The 22,540-nt window shown below is 31.2% G+C and overlaps 2 protein-coding genes and 1 long non-coding RNA gene across 4 annotated transcripts; 2 read left to right on the forward strand and 1 right to left on the reverse strand.

Annotated features, from left to right (window-relative positions):
* The first annotated feature begins 1,356 nt into the window (after positions 1-1,356).
* Positions 1,357-2,262, forward strand: LOC107911470 (CASP-like protein 1F2). Its single transcript, XM_016839283.2, has 3 exons — positions 1,357-1,533; positions 1,630-1,750; positions 1,845-2,262. The coding sequence occupies exons 1-3, from the start codon at positions 1,451-1,453 to the stop codon at positions 2,004-2,006; spliced, it is 366 nt and encodes a 121-aa protein (XP_016694772.2). The 5' UTR covers positions 1,357-1,450; the 3' UTR covers positions 2,007-2,262.
* A 2,408-nt stretch (positions 2,263-4,670) lies between these two features.
* LOC107944920 (uncharacterized) lies at positions 4,671-7,765 on the forward strand. 2 transcript variants are annotated; one of them, XR_001696386.2, is made up of 6 exons: positions 4,671-5,033; positions 5,248-5,341; positions 5,449-5,562; positions 6,376-6,463; positions 6,931-7,059; positions 7,372-7,765. It is a non-coding gene; the product is annotated as an uncharacterized lncRNA (long non-coding RNA). The 2 variants fall into 2 exon arrangements; XR_001696385.2 differs by having other exon boundaries at positions 4,672-5,341.
* Positions 7,766-14,270: 6,505 nt separating this feature from the next.
* On the reverse strand, positions 14,271-15,642 carry LOC107912068 (protein bicaudal C homolog 1). The gene has a single exon (XM_016840112.2). The coding sequence runs from the start codon at positions 15,410-15,412 to the stop codon at positions 14,528-14,530; it is 885 nt and encodes a 294-aa protein (XP_016695601.1). The 5' UTR covers positions 15,413-15,642; the 3' UTR covers positions 14,271-14,527.
* Positions 15,643-22,540: the final 6,898 nt, after the last annotated feature.

Genomic DNA, 22,540 nt, shown 5'->3' on the forward strand with positions numbered 1-22,540 from the left:
ACACTAAACGTCCATCCAAGCCCACTCGTAATCAAGACCACTTGATAATTAATCTTTTGTTAAACCATTATTTTTAACTTTTATCTTTTAAAATTTTATTTCCGACAATATTTCTAACTTCATCTCTACACACACAATATTTATGTTTTTTAATAACTCAAGTTGAATAATTTTCATTATATTAATTTATAATTTTATAATTATCTAATAAACTTAAAAAGTAATGTTTCCATTTTGGGTGTTCAAAGTCTATGCCTATACCTCTTGGGTTCACTCCTTTGAGTTGAATTGGTGTTCATTCCTTAGTGAGCTAAACTCTATCTAGAGCAAATCAAGTAAATTGAATTCTAAGTAACTTGCTAGCTTAATAAAAAGTATTTTTTTAATTCATTTTTAATTTTAAATTAATATTAAAAATTTTCATTTCAACTCCAGCAATGTAATTAAATTTAAAATTAAATTTGAGACTCGAGTTTATTTTATATTTGATAAATAATTTTATCAATGGAAGTAAAATTAATTCATCTCAAATAAAACTCAACATTTTTTAAATATATAAATCTCATCCCATCTAGCTCGAGACAATTTCGACCTCAAGTTTCAAGCTGAGTTAATGCTTGGAATTTTTTCGACTTTAAGATCAACTCTTCTCTTATTTTAAAAGTTTAAAATTTAATTTATAGATAATTATTAAAGTAGTTCCACTCACGATCCAATTTTAAAGAAATAAGCCAAGCAATTTTGTTCAAGATTGAAAGTTAGAGACGCCACTATTTTTTATTTTGAAGCTTAACCTTAACAAATGCATAAGTTTCCTCTATATCATTCATCTCTATTTTTTTTTGTCTGTTTCTTTTTAAGTCGCAATGAAAAATAAGAGCAAGTAAAATTCAATTTGATTTGAAAAAATTGAATGTTAAGATAATTGAATTGAGTTGTTTAAGTTATTCGAGTCAATTCAAATAAGTAATTTGAGTTTCGATTTCGAGTCGAGTTAAATTTTACAAATTGAATAACATATTTGTGTAAATACCTTCTTAGTCCCTGTCAATTTTGAAAAATGAACAAATTGATCTCCCTCAACAAAAAATTAAAAAAAATTAAAATTCAAAATATTTATAAAAAATCTAAAATTTATATTTTTTAATTTTTAATTTTTTAAAAAAATAAAGAAATATAAAGAGAGTTAAAATTTTAATTTTTTTAAATTAAAATTTTAATTTTTTTAAATTAAAATTTTAATTTTTTTTAAAATAATAATTTTGGGGTCAAAATAATAATTAATTATTTTGTAATAAAATTTTAATTTGACATGTTTAATTTTTTAATTTCATTTGAACATTTTATTCAATTCGAAAAATCAAGACTCATCAACTTAATTAACTTGAATATAGAGAACCCACGTCTCAATACCCACCATCTTTTCCTCTTTGCACAAATTTGCTGGCGGATGATTGCGATCACCACCGCATTTGCCGCCACATGGACGACCGTCACTTCCAAAGAAACCGGTAGCTATTCTTCGGCTTTCAAGTAAGAAATGAGAAACCCGGGATTATTACAATATATTGCCCTCAAAATTTCTCGAAACTGCTCAACTGCTAATGGTAAAATCACCTGGTTTTTCAGGTTCCTGGCGTTTGCAAATGCCTTCACTTGCGGTTTCGCTTTGCTTTTCTTGTCGTTCGTGTTCTTCTTTGGCCGACATGGCTTGAATCCTACTAATCACTTGTTGTTCCTTCACGATATGGTATAATGTTGGTTTTAAACAAATCCATGAGATTGAAATACGATTTTTGTTAACGTCAGATGTTTGTTTGATATTGATATTCGGATTACTGCAGTTTCTGATGTCGCTGATGCTATCCGGTGTGGCGGCGGGGACTGCATTTGGGTATTTAGGCCGCCGTGGTTACAGCCATACTGGTTGGTCGCAAACCTGCAACCCTTCGAAGGTGACCACGTCTATGTGTCCAATACTGCTAACAATGTTGTGTCCGAAATAATAAGAAGAAAATAAAAAAGGTTGGACAAGTAAGCAAAAGAGATTGAATTGGAAATATGATTTGTATCATCAAATTTTAAGAATGGGTAATAAATAAGCTTGAGTTTGGAGTCACATTCACAGTAGCCTTAATTCAATTGGTATAGTTTCTATTGTAATAATCAAGAGGATCTGAGTTTGAGTATACTTAAGTGTATTTTCTTTTACGTTATAAGTTGAAGATGGATATACGTATAAGGTAAAAGTATTATGGAGGCTCCTATACTAGGTATTAGATTGGATTTTACCACTTTTACTAAAAAAACAAACAAATCAATCATTATTCATTAGATCAAATAGTAAACTGATCTTTTTATGTTAAAATTTTCATTTATTTTTATTATTAAAAACTAACATGGTTGACAGAATAACCAAACAATGACATGTAATGTGCCATTTGCCATGTATACCTCATGCTGACATATACGAGGCAGTTTTTAACCATAGAAATAAATAAAGCTTTTAACAAAAAAGACCAATTTATTATTTGATCTAACGTATAGGGATTAATTTACTTATTTTTTCTAGCAAAAAGGGCAAAATACAATCTAACCCTAGAACACCTTCATATTACTTTTACCTAAATACAAATATGCAGCAAATCATAGATCATGCACTACACCAAAACAGGCTTTTAGCGGCGTTTTTAGTGGCGTTTAGATAAAAAACGTCGCTAAAAATCAAGCAATAGCGGCGTTTTAGAAAAAATGCCGCTAAAGATCCAATATTAGCGGCGTTTTTCATAAAACGCCGCAAAAAATAAGCATTAGAGAAGCTTTTCAAAAAAGCTCCGCAAAAAACCTAAGCACAACACGTTTTTTGAGTTTTTGGGCCTTTAGCGGCGTTTTTTTAAAAAGTGCCACTAATGCTCGGGGCTTTAGCGGCGTTTTTGAAGAAGCGCCGCTAATGCTCTGGTCTTTAGCGGCGTTTTTGAAGAAGCGCCGCTAATGCTCTAGGCTTGCTCTGGGCTTTAGCGGCGTTTTTGGAAAAGCGCCGCTAATGCTCTATTTTTAGCGGCATTTTTTAAGAAGCGCCGCTAATGCTTTGGTCTTTAGCGGCGTTTTTGAAAAAGCGCCGCAAAAAATATTTTATCTCTCTATTTATTATTTAATTGGTTTGTTTATATTAATTAAAATTCAAACTATTTTCAATTGGATATTCAAAATCTTCACAAAAAACTAATGACACGTAGAAATAATTTGAAATAAAAACATAGAAAAATATTTGTTAAAAATGGAAAAATTAAAATACTATTATTTAAAATAATTTTAAGTTTTTTAGAAACTGTGCAAAGTGTATGCAAGCAGATAATGTTTATAATGCTATTTTGGTCGTTCAAAGAGCTTTTACAGCACCTGCAAAAGCAGCGATAAATGAAATTAATTCATACTTCCACATGGAAGTTTTTGAGGTGAATATAATTCTTCTTTGCTTTGTTCATGAGCATGGCTTAGCTTATTAAATTAGATGCATTGTCTTTGTTTGGTTCTTATATTAACCATCCATTGAATCTTAATGGTTGAATCTCTTGACTGTGATTATCTCTAAGAAGTATTAGAAGAAATATATTAATAAAAAAGTTCACAAGGTTAAAGTTTACAAAAGTTATTCCACTTAAGAGGTAGATTGATCTCTAAAATAAATATTATTTTTCCATCTATCTGCTAGGCTAGTTACAGAACTGCTGAATTCTGGATTGAAATCCATTTCTTTAAAGAACTGCTAGAATGATGTCCCTTGAAAGTGCTTGATTAATTTTGCTATCTATGTCTGATTCTTGTTAATATTTGTGATTCCAGCTGGCATTGATAACCGTAAGTAGTAGATCTTCAAAAGCATTGGTTAATTCACAAAAGACTTGCAGTGCTTGAATATATGAGGTTCCTATAAGTGAAATAAAAAATAGTACTATAACTATATCAAAGTTTTAAGTGTCTATGACGTGTTTGATATTTATATATAAATAATTTCTTATATAATCGTAAAAGAGATAGTATTAATTTTAAAATGTTGAATTATTTATCATTATAGTTTAGGGATTATGGGTTTAGGGATTATTGTTTATGGTTTATGGTTTAATGGTTGAGGTTTAAGGTTTAAGGGTTTAAGATTTAGGATTTAGGGGTTAAGGGTTAGGGGATAAAAGTTAAGGGTTTAGGGTTTATATTAATTAGTGTTTTTAATTTATATATTAAATAATTTCTTATATAATTGTAAAAGAGATCATTTTAATTTTAATATATTAAAATTATGATTATAGTTTAAATTATTTAAGAGATAATAAGTAAACTTTATATATATTAAATGGTTTAGGATTTAAGGTTTACTTGAGATTTATTAAATGATAAAATTTTATATAATCAATTAATGCTTTTATATTTAAAAATATTTAATCTAAAACATTTGATATATTTAAATATTAGATTTAAAAAAATTGATAAATAAAAAAATAGTAAAAATTTTTAGCAGAACAAAACGGTATCATTTTATTCAAAATGAAATAATTTTTTGTGGCGTTTAACGCCGCAAAAGATGAGCAATAACGGTGTTTTTTATAAAAACGCCACAAAATCATTTTCCTTTAAAAAAATTGCGCCTTTTTTTCCTTAAATTTCCCCCCTAAAACCCCTAAATTTTCCCCCTAAAATTGGTCTCCTAAAAACACCCTTTAGGTGTTTCTCTCCGCCACCACGTCTTCATCATCATCGTTCCCTACTTTTGCTACTTTAAGCTCCTCTTCTTCTCAACCACCGTCTTTGTTTTTCTCTCGTTTATCCGGTCGATGTATTTTTCAGGAAAATCCAAATTTTCCCAAAAGATTTCCCGAAAGATTTGCCACGGAAGCCGATGATGTTGACACACCGGGATCTTCGACGAAGGAGTCATCACTTCCGACAACAAGCTCGTTGATGCCGAATTCTTCAACAACTTTGAAGACGATTTTGATGACTCTGATATCCACTAAAAAAACAAAGAAGAATCGTTTCAAGTACTCATCTATATTTTTTTTCCTTCTTACTTTCACTTTTTAGGGTCTGAAATTTCTTAAACTTTGTTCAATTTAGTTGAATCTGGACTGCACTATGGATGCTTATCTGTATGCAAATCAAAATATTGTAGTCTATAAGTTTAAATCGGTATAAATAAATATAATTTTCCTTTTAGCTCTCTGGGTTTTTGTTCTTTTGATTGTTTTATAACAGTTTCTTCTTAAAGGATAAGTGATATACGAAATCCATACGAAATCCGGGAGTTGAATCCTGGAGTTGAAATCCAAGAGTTGAATCCCTTATAAAGGTATATTTTTTTCCTCATTGATATATGTTTATTAGCATTTGAGTCATTTAGGTTACTTTTTATTGTATTCATGCATGCTTGCTTACTTCACATTTTCCTTCTTCCAGTTTAAATTTAATTCTTTCAGTGCTGGAGATGATGATTATGAAGGGTACAATTACCGCTTGTGTGGGCGACTTTCTGCTGTTCGAATTGTTTTTCTTTGTAGGTTTGTTCAGGAGGTATGATGGGATACAGTTTAAACTGTGCAGTTTTAGCATTAGCATCATCCAAATTTGCATATTTCCAGTGAGGACTATAATTTGGTTTTGTCGCGGACTATTAGGAAATCATGTGTATAATTTTCTTTCAGTTTACATTAGACCAAGGTAGGTGCATTAGACCAAGGTGTAAATGAATATGATCAAGTGTATGTGTATTCAATAACAAGGACTATTAGGAAATCATGTGTATTGGCCAATGAAAGATTAAAAGAATTTTGCATGATTTTTAGATAAAAGGGACCAGTTGTTAGTGTTTGCTATCATATCTTAAGCTAATTTATATGTACACGGTCACACATAAAAACACAAATTTATATATATTGCCTCGTCTGTGGCAAGTGCTTTTTCCACACCTTGCCTTTTGAGTAATATAAAGGGTTCTAGTGCCTAGAATACCTTGTGCTCTTGGCAACATTTGGCTGGCCCTACATTTCTTAAATTTTTTTCTAATTCAAATTCATATTTACTATTTTTTGAAGAAAAATTAATAATAATTTTGTTTTGTCATTTCTTCTAATATTAATAACTAGCTACTTATACTATATTAGAGAATCAAATATTCACCGAGTCAATGGAGTATATAATTTAAATAAATTATCCTTGAGATAGTACCGAACCAGTTTTCCTCTTTGAAATTGCTTTAACCAGTGAAATGCTTCGGTAGTTTGCTATCTTTGTGGTGGAAATTATTGATGTCTATTTTGGACTTTGGAGCTATAATTTCATTTTTCTTATATGCAATTTTATTTTTATTATTTTTCTTTTATACAGGATTAGAACCGGTATAGTGCAGGAAGAGGAGTGCACAAAAATCTGAAACGTACAGAGAAAGCTCGCATTCTAGTTAGCAAATTGCCATGTAAGCTTCTAGTAGTAATCTTACATCTTGAAGTAGGTTTCTGTGACGTATTAACTTAATCTTCTTTGTTAAATAGAAAACATGCTTTATTGCAATGCAAGATTTAGTTGATTTGCTTATATGCTGGTTGTTTCTGAACTTGGTTTGGTTTTGTGTAACCGTGGTTTTTGAACTTGCATTCTATACTGTCCAAATATCTCGGTTCAGGTCAATTTTCAATTTTATTATTTATTCCCGAGCTTAAGCTCCAGTTTGAATGAGATTTTCCAGTATAGTTAAAAGGTAAAAAGACCTCAATCAAACTCGTGTGATACTCTAATCAAGCATTAAAGTACTCGAATTTGATCTGCTCAATAGCTCAAACTCGACTCAACACCATTCAAGTTGTTGTTGTTAATGGTTTTTATTTTAAACTTAAGTTGTGTCTACCAATATGCTCTTAAATCATGGTCCTTCTATTTCTTTAGGTTGCTGAGAAGACTGCTCTTCTGCGGCCTATAGAACTTAAACTTGTTCCTGTGGCCTTGGAAGGTAGTGCATTTAGAAGCAAGTTTCTTGATACGGATGAACTTATGAGCTACTGTAGCTGGTTTGCGGTAAGAAATGACTCCTATTTCTATTTTATGGTACCTGGAATGGTTTAATACTTCACCGCCTATAATATTTCTATTGCCCATGGATCTTATGTTGTGGGTGTTAGTACCTTACCAATCTCATTAATGTCTTGTTTTATTCTTCCTGAAATTCAAAGAATCAGTTGTTTAAGTGTTTTCATTCAGTTTACATGTTCACCTCTGTTTCTCTGAGTTTCATATTTAACTAATCCATCTTAATTGGTGGTAAATTCATGTTTTAGGCACTAATCAATTTAAACCAAATTATCTAACTGTAATTTGTACTGCTTGCAGACTTTCAGCAGCATGATCCCAAAATGGCTGCGGAAAACCAAAATTGTCAAGCAAATTAGCCGAATACTGGTGAATCACCTTGGACTAAATTTGACCAAAGATGATCTACAAAATGTGGTTGATTTAATGGAGCCATATGGTCAGATAAGCAATGGAATAGAATATCTAAATCCTCCCTTGATGTCAGTAACTAACTTGCTTGTCATTTTAAATATGCAAGTCAATTGCTATTAATAATTTTCTGTTGGATTCTTGGACTGAAAAATAATTGAATTGCAAGGTCATACATGCTGTTAATTTTTAAGAGCTGATAAATGAGTATGACATAGTGCTCATAAATGTTCTAAGGATGTCTTTAGATGAATGGAATTGTCTGATAGTTTGAGGTTATAAATCTTTGTATTGATTTTTCTCAACAATCTGAAGCCTGTCATACTTAACAAATATTTCTGTGAGAATGGGTGTTTAAGAACTGTGAATTGTCTTGAAATATATGCGGTTGAGATGGTTGATATATTATCAAGCATGCAATATATATCACTGTTGTGACAAGTTTTTATAGGATTTATTTGAAATGGGTACGAATTTATATCCCTGTTACATGGAAATATATATTTAGCTTTAAAGTTAAAATTTTAATAGAAATTGTAATTTAATGAAATATTTTTTATCTTTAAAAGTATATAGTTTAAAGTTTAAATTTTAAAAACAAAACATAATATAATATTTATTATACAAATAAATATTATTTAAATAAAATATATTTTTTAAAATTTATGTTTTTAGCGGCGTTTGTTAAAAAGCGCCGCTAAAAGACATCTTATTGTGGTTTGTTATACAAGTGCCTTCAGTGGCATTTTTAGGAAAAGCGTCGCTAAAGGTCATGGCCTATAGCGGCGTTTGTGGGAAAAGCGCCGCTAAAGGTCTTGGTCTTTAACAGCGTTTGTGGGGATAGCGTCGCTGAAGGTCTTGGTCTTTAGCGGCGTTTTGGGAAAGCGTCGCTGAAGGTCTTGGTTTTTAGCGGCGTTTTTGAGAAAGCGCCGCTAAAGGTCATGGTCTTTAGCGGCGTTTATTTTTAAAAATGCCGCTAAAGTTAGCGGCGCTGTCATTAACGGCGCTTTTTCCGGCGCTTCTCAAAGCGCCGCAAATATTTTTTGTGGCGCTAAAAAGCGCCGCTAAAAGCCTGTTTTGGTGTAGTGATGACTTACTTACCTTACAAATTAAACAAATAAAAAAAAGTGATTTGACAATTTATTCTAATTGAGTGGGTGTTTGATAAAAATAAAATTTTAAGTGTTGGAAATTAAGAATATTAAATTTAAGTTTTAAAATGTTTAAAATATAATAGACGGTTTGGTAAATATAATTTTTTGTTTAAAAAAAACATTTCACATTATTTTAAACAAAACAATATTTTAAACCTAAAAATATAAATTAAATTAAAAATATTCTCTATTAAGTGAGGGTTAATATTTTTTTTCTACTTATCATTTTATACATTTGTTTCATAAAAAAATATTTTATCATATGGTTTTTATATATTATAGATTATTAAACATATTTAAAGATTTAAATTGCTGAAAATATTAATTCTCAGCTGTTTCAATTAAGGCGTAAATCATACAACTACTTTAGGCTACATTTGTTTCATTGAAAACAACTTCCAAAAAATGATTTCTAAGAACTAGATTAATTTTTTGGAAAAACTAATTTTTTTTTTTGTATTTTAATGGTTTTACGTAAAATATTTTCCGTTATTTAACAAATTTTCCTAAAATCGGTTTATAAAAGTTGTTATTAGTGAAACGAACGCATCATAAATATTTGTTACAAAATATTATAGTAACATTTCCTTTTGACAATCGAAGTTTATTTTATAATAAAATGATATTTTATAATAATTAATACCATATATAAACTTTTTTGGCCAAATATATCATATTTAAACTTTATATTAAACAATGGATAATTAAAACTTAATTTAAATTTTATATATATTACATATATGAGAGTAGATAGTGAAAAATTAGAGTTGGAAGGGATAATATATAAATATTATCAATAATACATTAAGAATATTAATAAAAAATTTAAAATTATTATTTTTCAAATTTATTATTAAAATAAAATTGTAATATTAAATAAATTATTAAAATAATAAATCATATTAATCATAACAATAATTTATTATATTATAAAATATAAATAATTACTTATGAATGTTTAATAATATTAAACATCATAATATTGATATTAATATTTTAATATTTTAAAGTATTTTAACAATTAAAATAAAAAATATTATTAATGTAATAATAATATTAGGCTTGATTTAAGCTAATTTTTATTTAAAAATAAAATTATTCATAAATGAGTTTTTTTTCCAGAAAATAACTTGCGCTTTTCACAAAAGGTAAATCAATTTACAAAAGAAGGAGATTATTTTTCCGTTGATTAAACTGATTTCCATGAAACAAACACATGAAATACATAACACATTTTTCTCAAGTCATTTTCTATGAAATAAGCAATTCTTAATTAAAATTAACATTTAATAAATTTAGTGTTTAAGTTGTAATTTTTTTTTGTTTTATAAGGAAAAAAATGAACATTTATGGTAAAGCATTAGACTTAGCCATACATATTGTAGTAGGCCCAATTTGCCAAGACAAATAAAAATGGAGTCCAAAATACAAGCACAATAAAACAATTCAGTTTTTTTTTACAAACCAAACCCAATCCAATTAAACCCAATTCAATTACAAAACCTAAAACCTAAACAAAAACCCTAACCATAGCCGCGTCGCACCCTAGCTTGCCACCACCAACTCTATCGCCACCGCCCACTTGCCTGCAACAGAAGTGACAAATAGATTTAAAAAAATAAGTTGTAAATGGCTATATAAGCCATGAAGAAAAAAATATTGTAGCTCTCGGTTTTTTTTAATACAAAAAAAGATATTCAAGCAAAAAAAGAGAAATAAATATTGAAAACTAGTCTTTTTTTTATTATAGAGGTATATGTCCATTTTTTCGCATGTTTATTTTGAATATATCATACATATATATTCAAAAACACAAAAAAAATTTTACCTTTCTTGCGATCGGAGAAGACAAAACCGAAAGGTTCTCTTTGTTTTATTTTTCGAATTGTAGGGGTTTTTTCTAGGGCATTTCAACCCCAAATCGGGCTTCTACTTGAGAAAAGAGCAAAAAAGCGGGTTTTTGTGTTTTTCGGCCACCGCGGACGGCGTCGTTTGGCCTCTGATCTGCGCGTTGACCCGACCCGTCTAGGAGGATCCGTGTGTTTTTGCTTGATGGGTTATTTGCACTTTTGGCCCTTCCGTTTTTTTTGTTTACAATTAAATTTCTTTCATTTTTTAATTTTGCCCTATAATTTATTTCGGCTCTCAATTCGGTCCACCTTGAAGCTGTGCATTTTAGAGGGTAGGGATTATTTCCCATTTGGTCCCTCCTTGTTATTCGTGCGTTCAACTTGGTCCTTTGCCTTTTTATCTGTTTCTGATTTGCCCTAAATTTCTGTTTTAAAGTTCAATTTAGTCCTTTTTGTTATTTTTGCTATTTTATTATTAAATTAATTAATGTAATATTATTATTACTATTATTATTTTCCTTATATATATTTTATATTTTTATATTTTTACTATTTTTATTTATCCATTTAAATACATAGTTATTATTTCTTGGTGCTTTAGTATTTAAAACTGTCTTCATTTTTTTATCGTATTTTTTATTTTAATTTCATTTCTATATTTTTATTTTTATTTTTATCATTATTAAACTATTTTTCTTAATATTTCTTTATTTATTCATTTATGTGTCCATTATTATTTTTTAAAATGTTTTAATTTTTATTTGTTTATTTACTTATTATATATATAATTGGTTTTTTTTTTAAACTTATTTTTGTTTTTGCTCGTATTATTTTTATTTACATTATCGTATTTATTATTTCGTTATGCATATTAACACCGTTCTTTATTTCTATCAATTCGTGTTACATTAATCATTACTCAATCATAAATTTTTTAAATAAACGATATGTCGTATTTTGAGATTCGAAAAGTCGTTCCCTAACTTACGGGTTTTCAATTTTTTCGATAAATCCGAATACACGAATCCTTTTTAAAAAAAGTTTTTTTAACAATCTCGGGAATTAATAAAAGACCTTGTTTTAACTTACGGGACATGATTCCTTTTCTAAAACCGAGATAATTGAATATTTTCCAAATAAGTAAAATTTTCAGCATTTATTCTCGTATCGGGGTTTAAGACATTGTGTCCTAACTTATGGGACGTAATTCTCTTTATTGATTAACGCGAAATATGCTCATTTCTCGAAAATTTTTAATATTTTAACAAAGGATCATATTTTAAATCTCTTCAAAGTTTTTAATTTTTTACACTAAGACATTAATTAATCAACTCAATTTTTGGGCGTTACGAGGGTGCTAATCCTTCCTCGTACGTAACCGACTCCCGAACCCATCTTTCTGAATTTTGTGGACCAAAATCGTTGTTTTAATAAATCAAGTCGTTTATTCAAAAACAATTGTTACGAAGTGACCCGATCACACCTCATAAAAATGATCGGTGGCGACTCCCATGTTCGTTTTCGTTTTCAAAATCAAAGTCGACCACACCTCATAAAAATGATTTCGACACATATCTAATTTACAAAGAGTAAGAGAGTTGTCCTTTAACAAAATAAAAATCGTGGGTTTTTTTTTTGCCTTTTCATTCTTTTACTACATAAAAAGCAAAGTTATTGGAATTAGATACTGACTAATTGAATTAAAAATTAATTGATATATTAAATTGGACAAAAGGATTTAGTTAATTTTTGAATAAATTATTTAAAATTGATAAAAATAGAAAATTAAAAAAAACAAAATTAATAAAAAAATAATGATTTAATCAATTTAATCATTGAGGTGAATAGTTGACTTTACATTTGTATGTCAACCAGTTATTTCATATGAGACCCCAAATAGCATAAAAGTTGAAAGCAAGTGAGGGATTTAGACAAGTGTGGGGGAAAAAAACTTTTGAACTGGAGAAGCCTGGAATATGAATTGTTAAATAAAATTATGCCAAAGTAGTATTTGTGAAAATGATGTGATGTTGAAGTCAAATTGGAACAATTTACCCCAAATGTTTATTGTTAAATAAAATTAACACTGATTAATTACACTAAATCAAATATCTAAGGATTGAACCTGAAATTCAAAAAGAGGCCTATTTGATTTTTGACTTGTTAATTGGGAAATAATGATAGAAACGGGTCAAAGTTAAAAAATAATCTTCTTTTGTTAAGTTATTATTTAATTAATATAAAATTTATATTCAAATTCAAGTATAAAATTATACAAATATTAATAGAAAATTGTTTTTTTAATATGTCTTGATTACAAATATGATTGAATAGATGAATCCTGCGACAAAATAAACTATTTTATTCAAAGACAGACACTCCTTGTCCTAGTCAAATTTAATATTCGTGCACGACCCTATCCATCAAGCCAACCCACGGAGTTCATTACAATATTTGAATTCAGCTAATGGATAACTCAAGCTGGTTGAGTTCAAAAATAATTTGAATTTATCAAATTCAAATAACTTACATTAAACATCGTTTTCACCCTTTGCAAGTCTTTGAAGGTCGATCAAATGAACTGATTCACTGCAAGTTGGTTCACCAACATCCAACATGTCCCAATCCAATTCTTTTATTTTAATTATATATATGTTTGACCTTAAAATCACCCTACAAATATAAGCCAAAACCAACGTTTATCACACATTCTCTTTTCCTACAAGTCCACTGGGAACATATTCTGTCAACAATGTCCACGTTGATTGAACGTTGGCTATGTGTCGAGAAATGCAAATCTTTAGGACCATGAATTAGCTAATTTACAGTCTACAGAGGCCTTGGAATCCTCCAGTTTTCAGTGGCTATAAATAGAGGCTTTCTCAATGCTTTCATTAGCAGCAAAACAAGGAAGCGAGGTCTTGTATGGAGATTAAAGAGCCTTATAAGGTAGCCAAGGATGACTTGCCTAAAACCCCCAAACAGGGTTTTGTTTGAAGTATCCATTTTAATGGGGTTTTTTAGGCAGTCTCCTTTGGCTATCCTCACTGGCGCTTATCTTTCATGCATGACCTACATCTCTTCCATGCCATTTCCTTAGAATGTTCCACAATGTGTTACAATTATGAACCATAAAACAAAAAGATATGAGCAAGTTTACCTTATCCAGCATAGGAAATATCGAGTTTCAGGTTCGAACTCTGCTTTCTCTTTTAAGCACTACTGTTTATGTGCATTCATGCCATATATATACATATATGTAGAATTTTAGGCATGATGTGTTATGCAAGTTATCAACACAAGATACAGGAATGCTCCAACTATGGGAACGTATACATGAGGTTTCCAACTAAAGATGTATACACAGAACAAAACTAAGGCAAAGAAACAGAAATTCAGACATTAATATTGATCCTAAAAACACAATTAGCATGTTAAGAGGAAGTTCTATATGATTAGGTTAAAGTGCATATGCACAAGGATCACAGTATGTACAGATAGAGTGCAAGTATCTTACGATAAATTCAAAACAAACAGTTTCAAGAGGAAACAACTTATTAAATACAGAATCCTCAACAAGCAGAGCAAAGAAACACATGTTAAGTGATTGCTACATCGCGAGTGACGGATACAGGTATGCGTCCAACATGTGTATATGCTCGTTTCTTTTAAAGTTTTCCCATATATTTGAAAGATCGTAAAACGGTTCGGGTAAAATAGTGTAAATGCAAAGATACATTCCATTTCATAATCAAGAAGAACTAAGAAAACCATAAGAATATGATTAGAAATCGCCTTATTTTGTGAAAGCACTTTCCTTTAACCAAAAGAACAAGAAAAGCTAATAATCTCTCAATGTTTTCCATTAAAAGTTTTCAATAATTGTTTTAGTTCACCATGAGCAAATTGCACAGCAAAAAAAAAAAAAAATTGCACCAGACTCAAAATTCTCCTACAAATTCTCCTACCTTCACTACATCAAAAAAGAAGATAAAATTCTGGTTTCAAAAATCTTATAACAATGATGAAAACAAGAAAATGTTAGGAAAAGCCTTTACCGAGCTTTTGGATTGCACAAAAGAGTTTTCTTCTTGAGCCAACTGCAGTTATTCCCATATCCTTCAAATCTTCCAGCGTCAACAATGGCAGAATCTCATCATCTACCTCATGGATCTCGAAAATAGGGGCGTATCGTCCTAGACCCAAAGTATCCAACCAGGTTCTAACGCTATCTTCTTCACACCGCCTTAAGTTAGTATCTGATGGCCCAGAAAACTCAGTTCTATCAGAAACCCTAGTTCGAATTGGCCTTCTTCGATTATTTTCATGATAAAGAACTTGCCTTTCTCTGCCATCGATACCCAAATTGTCCAAAGAATGAACATGACTCTGTTCTTTCAAGGGGCTTTCGGAGTTCTCCATGTCGAAATCATCGTTGTCTTCACCGCCACTGTATTTCTCCTCGGCATCCACATTACTGTTGGAAACCCAATTGGAGCGGACCCGCTTCGCGGCGGAGCCTCGTTTCTTAGAATCTTTGACTCTCCAGCTAGAAACGGCCACGCCATCTAAATTGTTGGTATCGTTGTTCGCTTCTCTTACGTCATCGAGGGTTTGGCTCTTTGCGTTGAAGTCAGTGTTGAGATTGGTTAAAGCGCGAGTCTTGGATAATTTAGTACTCGCGGCGGCTACTGAGGGATTTACGGAATGGTGGCGGGATTGATGTTTCCATTGCTTGGCGACGGATGCGGCGGCGGAAGACGACTGTCTTCGGACATGAGAATCATAAGCTTGGTCGCCGCCGATGTCGCCTAAACGAACGCTGGGTCGTCTCTGGCGTTTCGATCCAATAGTCTCAGATGAAGCCAACGGGTCGGTCCCTCCGCCGGCGTTTACCTGGCCGTCTGACGGCGGTACCTCCGCCATGTTTGTTTTACTTTGGGTTTTCTTTTCGGTCTCTTTTTGGGTTTGTTTTTATTTGTGAAGAAAATGAGGAAGCAAAAACGGCGATTAAAGAACGGGAATTGAACGGTTCGAATTGCCGCTTTTCAGTTCAAATCAATCGGATCAGTCGATTCATATCCCTTTTTTTTTCTAATATTTTTGTTCGTTGTAATTTTTTAAATATAAAATCTTTAATATGTTCAAATTTTAATTTTTTTATACTGACGCAGTGTGCTTTGAGTTCTTGGGTAAATTGCGCTCTGGTCATCAATTTTTAAAAAATAATACTATATGATCACTAACATTATCGAATTATTATATTACGGTTACTGACCTGTTAGCTATCATTAACATTGTAACCTCAAGCTGACATGACCGTTAACAATATCTATTCCCTTTTTTTCACTTATCCATTTCCACTTTCTCTATTGTCGACAACTTCTTATGGGTCCGAAAATTCATTTTCCAAATCGAAGAGAATTCATCGCGCTTGATCTTGCCAATGTAAGCATACTACATTAATCTTGCTTATGAACTAAACAATAATAGTGACATTATTTCTTATGTAAGTTGATAAGGCTAAATAAGAAATGTGTTAATATTATAGTGTTATTGGTTAATTTCATCATACATGAATTTACATACAACTCAAAAAAATGATCCACACATGAAGAAACCTCGAATTACAATAGCCGAAGAGCTATATGGTTGGGAACCCAATGTGTCACTCCAAAAAGTCTCCCTTGAATGGTTTCAAACTTTCGACAAATATAGGTGATCACAAGGAGGCCAACAACACCAACAATGTATCAACGTCTTAAGGTATCATATTTACATCTTTAAAAAAACTAATCAACTATAATTGTTCAATGAAAAAGAACTCGTTCCTTTCCCATTGAAACGATATGTATAGTTAGCGGTGGAAACAACAGCAACAGCAAATGAGGTCTGTTCAGAATAGATTTTGGAGGGGTTCCTTTTACATGTCTCTACCCCTTTTCAACTTATTTGACGAACTTTGTGAATGTAAATTCATCATTCTTTTGTTTAGTCACAAGTCGATAAGTCGCAACATTTTTTTGGGCACCATTCACAATGTACGACATCAATGGTTCTCCAAACAACCCTGGTAGCTAAGCATGCCACTAGTGAAACCATTAGCTTAACCTATGTTTACCTTGCATCTAACTATGCTATTTAACTTGAACGAATGAATTAGCTTCCCTTGACAAAAATTACATACATAAAACATTAAATGTGTTCTTTGAAAGAATTAAGCTATATTGCCCGCGTGTTGTTCTTAATACTCATCGTTAGCACAAATAATGGCCATCTTGTTCAATCTTGTTCAATTCGTTGCACTTTAAATTTCTTTATTTCGAGTTCGATGGTTGTATTAGTGAAGATTGCGCGAGTATAATTTCTGGACGGGGTTATTATAGGAAATTTTGAATTTCAAATTTTAACTCGAGTTTAAATCTATTAGGTTCAGTTTTAACGCATAATCTTGAGTATATATGAGCCTAATATTGTATTTAGTAAGTTTTATATTTTTGTTATTTATTTATTCTGATTTTTAGGATATTTTTAACTATTTCCAATTGTTTAGAAGTTATGTGTTTCTCGGTCAACAAGAAAATTTTGTTCAACTAGAACTACTTATTGTTTAGATTAATTGGAGATTCATTACACTTGGAAGTTTTATTTTGATATTAATTAGCTAGCGTATATTCATTATTCATTAGCTATGACGTTTTTATTAATCTTCATGATTTTTGGGGAACTTCTTCAAACTCCAAGTTGCCAAAAATTTATTCTTAAAGGATCGGTTAGAGTCATTAATTGAATTTATCGGAAAAAATTTTCAAATGGTTCAATCGAATATTTATCCATCCATCCAATGTTCCATCGATTTATCCTCCTTTGAAATTGTTCAAGGATTTAACCCATTAACTTTTAAACCTTTGATGGTGAATGTAAAGGGAAACTTGTTAAACAAATTCATGAAAGGTAAGACAACACACAGAGAAAATCAATACCGCCAATGTTAAAAAAGCAAACCACGGGAGGAAACAAGTTGTTTTTGAGTCCATATGCAAAAAGAATATGTTCTCGAAAAATATAAAACTAAATTAGATCTCGGAAGATGTGTCTTTTCAAGTCCTTGAGTGGATCAACGATAATGCTTATAAAATTGATTTGCCTGGTAAATATGGTGGTAGTGCTTCTTTTAGTGTCTTTGATTTATCTCCCTTTGACATTGCATGTTCGAGGGTGAATTTGTTGAGTAGAGGAGAAATGATGCAAGTACTAAGGCTCATTCAAGGGCCAACATAATAATGGGCTTAATCTCCTTAAAGGTCTAATTACTCGTGTAAGATTGAAGTGGATTTGAGCGATGATGAACTTGATCATACAAGAGTTCGTGACAAACAAACTTAGCAAGCTTCAAGGGTGACAATATCGAGTTTAAAGAAAATCACAAGTTCAATTCTTGAAAATCTTGGTCCAAAATGGAGAATTGCGGGTGCAAACATGCTTGGATGACTTCGTTGAGTGTAAACAATCCATTCAATATGCACGAATGGTGAGAAATTAATTCGATTCAATTTACAGAAGCTGTCAATTTTCAACTCAATAAAAATCGATTGATGATGCATCAAACATTTCTCGATCAAAATGTCTTCAGACAGATTAAAGTAATTAATTGTAAGTTTCAAACTTTTTTTCTTTTATCATCAAATAAATATAATCACTAATATTTTTAATTAAATTAAACTTCTTACCTGTAAATCGGATAAATCTAATTAATAATGAAAAACATCTAATCATTTCAGTTTTTTTTTCTTTAATTGTAAGACAATAGCTATGGTACTATTTGATGGCAAATAAAGATTCTGCATCTCTGTAATGGATCCGAAATGGACTCTTGTATAGAAAGCCCTTAATTATAAATGGACTTATTAAGAAAGCCCATTAGTTATAAACGGGCTTATTCTGACCCTCTTTCTCATATGGCTATTACTAGTAAAGAGGACAGTCCAAAATATCTAAATCCATTCCATCTCGTCTCGCCTTTTAAATTTATAATAAAATTTAGTCATAAACATATTTTATATTTCTCATTATTTTAATTTATATATTAGAGATAAAAAAAAAGAACATAAAGAGATTATCCATTTTAACGGTGGAGGACCACGTCCAATGTTGGCCACCCAAAAATGACGATGAAATTTACAGTAAAAGAAGTGAATACTAACAAAATATAAACAATGAATGGCGTAGTCTCTTTCATGGAGGTATGGGCACACCGGCAATGCACAGACTAAAAAGAAAAAAAAACAAAAACCCTAGGAACCAACTTCTATGCTCTCATTGTTCAACCTTAAATCCCTTTCGCAATTAATCTCATACAAATGTACCGACCCTTTTTACCTAACTTATTCAATTTCCGTGCCCACAAAACGTATTTATCTTTTCGGAACTATATATAAATGTATTGTTACGCATAATTTACGTATGAAATGCATGGAGACTTTATTTTCGTGGTAATGGGACCACTTAAAAAGGGTCCTTGATGGAAAAACCGTCGTCAAATGTTTGACTTAAAGGTCATGGTGTTAACCGAGGTTCATGTGCTTGCATGTGTAGTCTCGAAGGAGGGATGGGCATCCCATCGGCATATTATAGGTTTTGGATGCTCAGCGTTACGTCCTCTTCGCAATTAATCCATTTTTAGCAGTCAATTTGGTTTCCCATGCCTTTGTCTGCTCACAATTTACATTGAATTTTGCATGCAAAAACAGTATATTGTCTTTTGCACGTTGGTTCAAATGAATCTCTCATTGTCGTTCGTTTTCCATTTCGGTTTCATTGCTCAACTTGCCCCCCATCTTCTTTTCATGTCCCTCTTTCTGTCCAAATAAGATAATCGAAACACGATGTAACTACTAAATACCGAATTTTTTACACTAAAAAAACAAAAGAATCCAAACCCTTTAAGAAGCATGGTGCTACGAGTGAAGAACCAATTGTAGTAGCCTAGTCAATGAGAGTCTTATTACAAGCTTTCGTTTCAAAAGGTTGAATTAAGTGTCTAAGACTGTTCATGTTGAACCCTAAAGCACACCCCGAGCCAACTGCAATAGCCCAGTTGCTTTCGGTCCTTACGGACTTATATAAAGAAATCATGTTAAAATTGTACTATAGGAAGGGACCATTGTGTTGATTGTACCGGGAACTTGAGAAACGTCCTTCTTTTACAAATATTTTCTTCTGGTCCGAATCAGACATCCCATGAGACTCCAAGCCAGACATTTACTGAGGTTATGGTCCCAGTTTTTTCTCCTTGTATTTCAAATAGATAGCAAACGAGACCAATTCGCAAAGCTTTTAATCTCCCACTCCAACATTTGCAATCTTTTGGTTTGTGGATCATTGTAATAGTTTTTATCTTTTGAGAAAATATATATCTTAATAGAAAAAAGGGACAATATCTTAATCTAAAACTTCATACCTCAACATTGGCTTACTCTAGTTCTGAAGATATATGTATCTTAGTTAGTAGGAAGGAAATTGTAGGGTTTGTGATTGGACAATTCCCAAGTTGGATTGTGTGATAAAGGCAAAACAAAGCATGATCAAAGTGTCCATTTAAGTCAAATATACAGGGACCAGTGTAAGGGGGCAAGCACCTGCAAATAGACAAGTTTTCATTTGGTCTTGAGGTCGTCTAATTCGACAAAAAAAGGTTCTCACTTGATTAGTCCATTTTTGATAAGGGCTTTAATTTAACATTTCCAACTAGTTCGAAAAATGAATTAATATAGTCAAGAGTTCTTATAGACCATTCTTTAAGATTATCATATATTATATTTAATAAAAATAATAATTTAGTTGATCTTATTAGTCTTTTGACAATTGAGACAACCAAGTCTTAGATATCTTTTTAATATAAATATTTATCTAATTTTTGTATTAAAAAAACATGAAGTAATCTATAAGTGGGTTTAGATGGGTGGTATGTTTAACTGCGATTAGTATAAAAATAGCGGCGATAATGAGATTAATGTTGTAACAATATAGACCGTACCGCACTTCATCGCTCATCCAAATCCACCTATATCTTATAATAGAGAAAAACATGAAACAAGTGGATATAAAAACAATATATTTATTTGTAGAGCCCATGCCTAAATCTTCTTCTTCTTCTTCTTCAATCCATTATTTATTAATTTTTGATAAGCAAAAGAGAGAGACAAGGCAGTTCGATGGGGAAGCGACCAAACCATGCGGGTTTGCTCCTCTACTTGGACCGACTCTTAACAAGTGAAGTCCCCCTAGTGGACCCCTAGTCTGGTCCATTCGGCCGCAACCAGAGGCTGCACCATCCCAAGTTCCTAGCCGATCACCACTCTTTAAAACTGGTCCCCGTCCCTTCACCTCCCCCAAAGGTGGGCCAATACTGCCCATTGCCATTTAATAATTCTCCTTGTTATCTTCTACCTACAAAGACGGCCAAGATTTTTGGTCCATTAAACCTTCTACACACATAATTTTCTCGTTTTCTGACAAAACCGCCGGTGAGACACGCCGCCCAAGTGTTTTCCAGCATTTGTTATGCTTCCGGGAAGAAACGGGTGATTTTTAATTCCATATTTGCTTTGCTAAAAGATTGTCATAATAGGTACTAGGTAGTTAGTACCAATATATTTCAAGACCGTTGAAAATAATTTCTTAATTTGTGCTGAAATTTGAAGATAAATGAGACAATACTACGACCCAATTCTTAAATAATATCTACCTGTTGAAAGGTTAATTGATTTCAGATAAACCACACTTTGAAGATTTCACTAAAAATAACTGCTTTCCCTCGAGCCTCAACAAAAAGGTGCAAACTCTACCAAGATTGTGATGCTCTCATGCCTGAGGTGGTGATCGTGCGTGCACCATGCAAGCCTAATTTGGCGAGGTGCTTCCGCTCTATGAACTTTGCCTTAAATGCTAAGGTTCTTAATAAAATTAGAAGATAAAATCCCATCAGCAAAGTGAGAGGAGTTGGAGGGGACTTGGCCTCTCTAAAATGATTTTTATTTTATTTAGACCATTTATAATTTATAGAATTTGAAATTAGTAATCGTAAAATTGCAATTTATCCTAAAAATGATAAAAATTTAATTTAACCTTTTAAAAATTATAAATATCTAAACTATTAAAATGGTAAAATTATATTTTTACCATCGTAAAAACATACAAATTAATTCCAGTCCCCCCAATTTTTTTTTTCTAATTTCGCCCCTACGAAATCTAGTTCAATCCAAGAACAATATCAACCCATTAAAGATCTGTAAACTCTAAATAAGCAATATTTCAAATATTTCTCTTAATATTGTTAGTATATTCTAACCACCTATAATATTATGAACTTTTATTAATTCATTAATATCTAATATATTTCCTTCAGCTATGTAATTTTGACTTTTAATTTCTTTTTTAACATTTCTATTTTCAATATTCATGTATTTTAAATTAACATTTAGATTAAATGCATATTCAAAATATAAATATCAAGATATAATTTTTAAAATATTCTCTAAATACATATTAAAAAAACAAATTAAACATAGTTAAACCAAATACGTATCTAAATCCAAATAATAGAAGACTAAAGTATCCTTTAATGGCTAATTCTTTTGTGATTAAATTTTTACAAATTCATATAAAAAAACAACTCTCATTATTCTTCGAAAAAAAGAAGAAGGAAACTCCCGTTTTTCATATACTTAGATGGTTAGATTGATAATCATAAGAGAGTTTTTGATGGGTCCTTTAATGGCAGTCATGTCTCCTTCATGATTTTGATGGGTCATGCATATAAATATACCATATCATCACCATCATCATAATCAAATTACCAAAAAGGAAAAAGTGAATGAAGGAAGCTAGGAAATTTCTCCAGGTTTTGACATGTGTGTCCTACACTTGCACATAAAATTTGCTTTAGTTATTATATACATGACCTTTGCTTCATGATCAGTCAATCACACATTTAAATCAACTTACCAAAATGTTAGTTGACAAAAAAATTTTGAAGTAGCACTTTTTTTTTCC

Source organism: Gossypium hirsutum, chromosome D11 (genome assembly GCF_007990345.1).
Source record: "Gossypium hirsutum isolate 1008001.06 chromosome D11, Gossypium_hirsutum_v2.1, whole genome shotgun sequence".
NCBI classification, from domain to species: domain Eukaryota; kingdom Viridiplantae; phylum Streptophyta; class Magnoliopsida; order Malvales; family Malvaceae; genus Gossypium; species Gossypium hirsutum.